At 40.5% G+C, this 7,500-nt stretch overlaps 2 protein-coding genes across 3 annotated transcripts in view; both read left to right on the top strand.

The window, feature by feature from the left end:
• The window catches only part of cnga1b (cyclic nucleotide gated channel subunit alpha 1b), a 5,556-nt gene extending 2,339 nt beyond the window's left edge, over positions 1-3,217 (top strand). For both annotated transcript variants that reach the window (XM_052540273.1, XM_052540272.1), the window contains exons 8-9: positions 282-1,432; positions 2,503-3,217. In XM_052540273.1, the coding sequence (XP_052396233.1) occupies positions 282-1,432; positions 2,503-2,763 (1,412 nt within the window). In that variant the 3' untranslated portion in view covers positions 2,764-3,217. The remainder of the gene's footprint in view (positions 1-281; positions 1,433-2,502) is intronic.
• A 339-nt stretch (positions 3,218-3,556) lies between these two features.
• Positions 3,557-7,500, top strand: part of nfxl1 (nuclear transcription factor, X-box binding-like 1) — a 30,801-nt gene continuing 26,857 nt past the window's right edge. The window contains exons 1-3 of the mRNA XM_052540700.1: positions 3,557-3,674; positions 7,252-7,385; positions 7,492-7,500. The exon at positions 7,492-7,500 is cut by the window's right edge and continues 162 nt beyond it. Of these exons, the coding sequence (XP_052396660.1) occupies positions 7,256-7,385; positions 7,492-7,500 (139 nt within the window). The 5' untranslated portion in view covers positions 3,557-3,674; positions 7,252-7,255. The remainder of the gene's footprint in view (positions 3,675-7,251; positions 7,386-7,491) is intronic.

Below are 7,500 nucleotides of genomic sequence, written 5' to 3'. Positions count from 1 at the left end.
TACATATCTGTTCATGTCATTGCACATTGTTTTTTTACAAGCTTTTTTTTACTAATCTTATTCCTCAAAACCACAACTGACATTTTTAATGTGACTTTTTATATTCAATTATTATATTATAAATTAATCCAATTTTTCATTTAATTCCCTTCTGAATATTTTCAAAATTCCCCAGGTTCACTTTCCATGTGAAGTTTCTGTAAGTTTACTGGACATTTTCCGGCCCCTTGCACTGAATGCTGGGTGTGTTGATCTCTGGGTGTGTTTGTGCTGGTCTGCAGGATATCTGGAGCAGGGGCTCCTGGTGAAGGATGAGAAGAAGCTTCGTGATCGCTACATGCAAAGCATCCAGTTCAAGCTGGACCTGGCTTCTATGATTCCAACCGATATTTTATACTTCTACTTCGGGCTGAACTACCCAGAGATTCGCATGAACAAGCTATTGAGGGTCAATCGCTTGTTCGAGTTTTTCCAGCGCACTGAAACACGGACTAACTTTCCGAACGTGTTCCGAATCTCCAACCTCGTCATGTACATTGTGATCATCATCCACTGGAATGCCTGCATGTATTACTCCTTCTCCAAGGCAATGGGCTTCGGGACAGACCCTTTCGTCTACCCGGACACCTCGGACCCAGAGTTTGGCCGGTTGGTGAGAAAGTACGCATACAGCATGTACTGGTCCACGCTCACGCTCACCACCATCGGTGAGACGCCTCCCCCTGTCAAAAACGCAGAGTACTACTTCGTGGTAATGGACTTCCTGGTCGGTGTACTGATTTTTGCCACCATCGTCGGTAATGTCGGCTCCATGATCACCAACGCGAATGCGGCACGAGCAGATTTCCAGGCTCGCATCGACGCTATCAAACAGTATATGAGCTTCCGAAAGGTCACCAAAGACCTGGAGAAAAGGGTCATTAAATGGTTTGATTACTTGTGGACCAACAAGAAAGCGGTCGACGAGAGAGAAGTGCTGAAGTACCTGCCGGACAAGCTGCGTGCGGAGATTGCTATAAACGTCCACCTGGACACTCTGAAAAAGGTGCGCATCTTTGCAGACTGCGAGGCCGGGCTCCTGGTGGAGCTGGTGCTGAAGCTTCAGCCACAGGTCTACAGCCCCGGAGACTACATCTGCAAGAAGGGAGACATCGGTCGCGAGATGTACATCATTAAAGAAGGAAAGCTGGCCGTGGTGGCCGATGATGGAGTCACGCAGTTCGTGGTGCTGAGTGATGGCAGTTATTTCGGAGAGATCAGCATCCTCAACATCAAGGGCAGTAGAGCAGGCAACCGAAGAACCGCCAACATCCGCAGCATCGGCTATTCAGACCTCTTCTGCCTGTCCAAAGATGACCTGATGGAGGCGCTAACTGAATATCCAGATGCCAAGGCCATGCTGGAGGAGAAGGGACGACAAATTCTTATGAAGGTATTCAGTTCAGTCAACGGTGCTTTCATATGAGTCTCGAGAGACTAATGCATCGAACCCTATGTAGAGTCAACCAGCAGCAGGTGACATGATGATCAGTAAGAGTGGGAACAAATAATCAATCCTTCAACGAGTCTGAAGAATTCTCAGCTAACAAAAATATGTTCTAAGGAAGTTTTTCTAATGTCTCTTTATATACAGTGAAAACATTATTTTTGAATGTTCTCTAATGTTCTTTTTTAATTAATTTTTAATTAACTTCTTTCTTGTTTGCACAATCATTAAAGGAACATGCAAACGTTATGGGAATGTTATTTTGAATGTTCTCCACACATTTTGAAATAAGCATTTAAAAATTACACGCACAGTTGAACGTAGTCTTTTAAAGTATACTCCATTTGATATTATACACAAACACAGACGGTCGACACACACACACTAGAAAGCTTCATCTTTGTCCAGTGACTGCTCTGTTTTTCTCTCTCATAACCCTTTCACACAAGCGCGTGTCATTGTGTTTTCTGCTGGGGCCAGTGCTGCCAGCTTGTCGAACAAATAAAAATATTGCAAAACAAATTCAATGCGCATGTGTGAACTACTACATACTATTCTGATGACAAAATCTGCATCATGCATTCTCTAGGCAGACCCACACATACACGTAAAAAACTAATTTGGGCTTTAGATGAACGTCTAACTAAAATGTTTTTGAAATAAAATGTTGTAGAAACATTATTGTGATAATGTTTTGGGAAGATCAGTAAAGACCATATAACTGTCTGAAACATTTATTTTACTGGATGAGCGTTTGTTTATAACTATGAGAAAACTGTGGCCAAATGCTATCCAAAGTTGTGAGAACGTTCTCTGTTAGCTGGGTTAGCTTTCAACCGCAGATGCACATTGCTGTGCCACTGATGTGTTCACTAAAGATTATTTAAAGAGTGTGTATTGTATAAAGATATTCCTCTGTTCTTCAAAAAATTATATAAACTAGTTTTCCTGAGATCAAAGAGCAGTCACTGGCGCTATATATATATTTTTTAAATTTTTATCATTGTTATCCATAGGACAATCTTCTGGATTTAGAGCTGGCCAAGCAGGGTCCCGATCCCAAAGTCATGGAGGAAAAGGTCATCAAGATCGGTAGCGTGCTGGATGATCTTCAGACCCGCTTCGCCCGTCTGTTAGCAGAACACGAAGCTGCACAAGGCAAACTGAAGAAGCGCATCACTAAATTAGAAAAGAAGATCACAGACTCCAGTGGAGTGGCTCTCTCTGAGATGCTGGACCCGGAACTGGTGACTGCCAAGAAAGAAGAGAAAGAATAAGATGAAAGCTGCAGATAAACCTGATTAGTTTAAATTAGTTTTAAAACTTTGAACAGAAGCCTTGTGTATTGTGTGCTCCATCCTGGGTTCTGACTGTATTTGTGGGGATGAATAAAACTGTAGATACACATCAGCTCCTGCCCAACATCACATTCATCCTGAGCTGTCAGTCTACCACAGCAGTGTCTGAACAACACTGAGTGAAGAAGAAGAAATCTGAGTAATCTTTGTTTGGTTCTTTCATCTTCATGGAACAGGTAGCACCCAAATGTAAGATATTGTACAGATGATCGGTGTTCACAGCATGTATCTGTGGGTAGTTCTGATTATATCATGTTATAAACGTGTTGTTTATTCTATAATGTCTACCAATATCGGTTAAAAGTTTAATCAGAGAACTAAATGGGCTGTAAAATAATCCAAATACATCTTCAATAAAGAATATCTGACCAGACCCTTTCATATGGTGTTTGTTTTGACGCTGTTATTGCAAAAAATAAAAATATATGATATATATATATATATATATATATATATATATATATATATATATATATATATATATATATATATATATATATATATATATTTATATATATATATATATATATATATATATATATATATATATATATATATATATATATATATATATATACAAACACACACACACACACACATATTTAGAAATGTTTAATTTGTATACCTTACTAAAGAAGGACTGGTAATGTGAAAAGCGGACGTGTCATTGAATGACGCTCTCTGAAAGCCGATGGGACTTGTTGTTTTTATGGGAGGTTTCCAACTCACCGTGCGCTGTTAACAACTACATTTCCCATCATGCTCTGCGGCGCTGCCGTCTTCCGCGTGCGTGCTGACTCCAGAGCTCATCGTTAGAGTGACTCGTGTCGGTAAGACTTTTTATTTTTAAATCAAATCATTTTTCTTTACATTTCGTTCATTTTGTTACATGGTTTTACACTGGTTTATTTTATAACAAATGTAATGATCCAGGGAGGGAACAGTCGCTTTATTTAAATCTGTTCTGTAATGCTTTTATCTTGTTTTACTGCTTTTGTCAGTGACTTTAACGTTACCATGTTCCACCGTGTTACATTAGAGATAATTACTTTTGCCAGAGCTTTCTCCCTCATTTACCATGTTTTACATTTTGGCTGTGTTTTATGTGATTTCACTCTTGTTTACAGTGAGATTTTACCCTAATTTACCCTGTTTCATCAGCAGTTGTTCATTTTCGTTCATTAGTGACATGTTTCTTTAGTAGGGCTGTGAATCTTTCGATTCAAGAATGATTTTTGCAAATTTAGAAGCCTTTATGATTCGAGAACCATAGGTTTGGGGAAAAAAAAACAAACCTTTTGTCCATTGTTAGATGTTAGTTTAATTATGCTATGGCATGACATGGCATACGTAAAAATGTATGTAAGCCAAGATTTTAAAAAATCCTGAGCTCAATCCTGTGAGCGTCTCGAGCGATGAACAGTGACGCGCGTGAAGGACAGAGAGGCACCAAACACTGTTCAAGGTCTCCTTTCATTTGTGCGTGTAGTTATTTAATGTGTATATTTTTTCAAACAATTGAATCACAATTTCTATAGCTATATTTAATATATAATTCCATATTTAAAATGATTTCTGTCTGAGATCAGCGTTTCACGATTCAAACATCATATTTCAAGATTGATGCATATGAATCATCAGGGTTCGTAATCGATGCATTGAGAAAATGAGTGAATCATTACACCTCTAGTGATTTTACTCTTGTTTACAGCGTTTCATGTGAGATTTAACCTTGATTTACCTTGTTCAATTGACGATTTTACTTTTTTTTTTTTTTTTTGCATTTTTTTTTTTTTTTTTTTTTTTGCATTTTTTTTTTTGCATTTTAGATGTTTAAGTGTGTCTCTTCATGGATTTTAAGGGGTTTTACCTAGGGATTGGCGTTTTCCGCAAATATCACATTTCGATTTTTGTGAGCTCAAATATTCGATATTCGTTTATTTAAATTAAGTTTAATGAGACAGACGTTATTTTTCAGCAACATTTATTGTTTCCGTCATTTTGAACAAGCTTACACACAATAAGCTTGAACATTACACATCATAAAAAAAAGTGAACAAAGAAAAAATGTAAAGCAGCCTGCAGCAATTAGTCTATTGTAGAACGTAGCCTACACTTAACTTTTAAACTGTCAGTAAATCTTTTTTGCTTTTTTTCTATTGTTTTACATGTTCTGGTTAAGAAACACAGGCATGTAAACATGATTGGGGAAAAGTCGGCTCCCTAGTCTGTTAACAATAATTCCGGCCGCGGAGAAAACGCGCTCTGACGGCACAGACGTTGCCGGGACTCCCAAATAAAGGTGTGCTAAGCGAATACGTTTTGGGAAGCGCTTCACCACTGAATGGGATCCTGATCTGGTGGAATAAATGTCTCCAGTAAGAACTGTTCCCACTCGTCTCGGCTGGACTCTCTGTAATCATCGCTGAAGAACTGGCTCAGCCTTTTCCCACGAGTGGGCATTGCATCCTCTTCATCGTTGGTGACAGCGACTGCATCCGCACCACTCGCATCAAGCAAAATGTACTGATAATATTCAAAAACGAAACCTGAGATGTTAGTGCCGAGGGTCAAGGGCAGACGCGAGAAGAGGAGTTTTCACTGCATTCTCCAAGTTAGCGGTGTTTATTCGTTGCTTGAGAGATGTTTTAGAGACATTGGAATGAACTTGAGCGCGCAAAAGACGCGATATCTGAGGACTGTGCGGAGCAATGTTCTTGAATTCGGTCACTTTCTGTGATTCTCCACGGCATATTTGAAGTACTGTATTGAGAATGAGAAGTTGTTGTCATAGCACAAAGCCCCTCCCTCGATATCACGGTCTCCGCCATGTTGGAAGGATACCGGCGGCGAAACAGGATTGTTTACATGTGTTGTTAAGAGGAGGTTCTCGCAATTCTGCACTGTTTTACCATGCCTGGGAGTTACTGCTGCGTTAAAAACTGCTTTAGTACCTCACACGATACATATGGAAAGCATAGGAACAATGAAATACCGTTTTTTTTAGGTTACACCAAGCGCAAAACAGCGGTATTTGGAGAAGCTCTCAAGCGGCACAGAGACCTGGACCATTTACCTCCATGCACACATGGACATTGGGAATTATATATATTTTTGGTTTAAGTTACTGCACAATGCAGGAGTTTAAAAGCCACAAGTGTTTGGAAAGTTACGAGGCTTTCTGCTGTGGCTGGGTCCATCTACAGCAGGTGAAGAAAACAGTGTTGTACTGGCCAAAGTAAGTTTATTCACATGCGTTTTAGTGTATTGTAATTACATTGCACTTAGAATGCACTTCTTGACCAAAATGACAAAGTAATTAACTGCGACTGAACACTAGATTGTAACGAGATGTTCAATGTATACGAACGTTTCCAACATGTTTTGATGGAGGCTAAAGCTGTGTATGTTTAGTTATTATTTGATTTTAACTCAATGACACATACTGTACCAGGTTTTTTGTGTTGGGGGCTGCAAAGTGGACAAGCCAGTTCTGGGTTAGCTAGGGTAGTTAAATGTGTGATTGCAAGATGTAAATGTTCTGGTTAGATTAAAGCCATTAACAGCGTGAATGCAAAGTGACTTACATTGTAAACAATATAATTCCCAATGTCCATATGTGTGCACTGAGGTGTATGGTTCAGGTCTCTGACTGGCTCAGACCCCTCCCAAATCAACCCAAAATCGGCACGTGACTCCTCATTCTCAATAAGACCGCAGTTCTTAGGGGCCGTTCACATATCGCGTCTTTTGCGCGCTCAAGTTGGTTATTTCCAATGTAGGCGTGCGGTATGCGCGCTCATAATGGAAGCGACGCGGTGCGATGCGCCCGTTTTTTCCAGGCGCAACTCTTCAGAGAGCCGCAAATGCACCGGGGTCATGTGACAAGAACTAACCAATCAGCTTCATCCTTTCCCGTAACAATGTTGAAAGCTCAGCCAAGATGAAGGAACAGCTTAAATGTAGCAGAGCTAGCCTACTGCAAGCGATTTGTTTTTTTAGTGCTGTAAATGCATTTATCCTTTGCTGAAATTTCCGCGTCTTCATGGAGAGAGCAATTGTTGCTTCGCGACGGCAGACGCCTCAGTCGCTTCTGCCCGAGCGCTTTGGAAAGGAGGAGAAAGCATTTTTAGGCGCGATATGTGAACGGCCCCTTATTCATTCATTAATCATTTTTTGCTTGGGTACATCTTCAAATATTGCAAAATTCGAATATCATTTTTATTTATCGAATAATTAGAGCAAAACGAATATTCGAATGTTCGACTATCCATGCACACCCCTAGTTTTACCCTGTTTGATTTCCCGTGTTCTTTCAATGTTCCCTCTGTGATTTTACAGCGTTTCATGATCTCTTGTTGTCAGATTCAGTCACGGTCGTTCCAGTTTCTCTTTTCTTGTTTTCAGAGTCATGGATCCTGCGTGGAGGCAGCGGGGTCGAGGTCGAGGTCGGGGCAGAGGTCAGATCACTGCCAACCCCTCGACGGCACGTCCTCCTGGAGCTGTGGGGTCAGAGGTCAGAGGAACGAGCGAACTGAAAGGTAGCCTAAACTAACGTGGAGTAGAGAGTTTCACTCCAGCTCGCTGGTCTGCTCCGGCTCTCTCCGATCAGAAGCCGTTCCCATCGGTCTGTCTGTTTCTCTGCAGTGTCTCAGT

This window comes from Carassius gibelio, chromosome A23 (genome assembly GCF_023724105.1).
Source record: "Carassius gibelio isolate Cgi1373 ecotype wild population from Czech Republic chromosome A23, carGib1.2-hapl.c, whole genome shotgun sequence".
In the NCBI taxonomy this organism is placed as follows: Eukaryota; Metazoa; Chordata; class Actinopteri; order Cypriniformes; family Cyprinidae; genus Carassius; species Carassius gibelio.
Note: the sequence above shows the minus strand (reverse complement) of the source record. Positions and strands in the feature narration are given on the sequence as shown.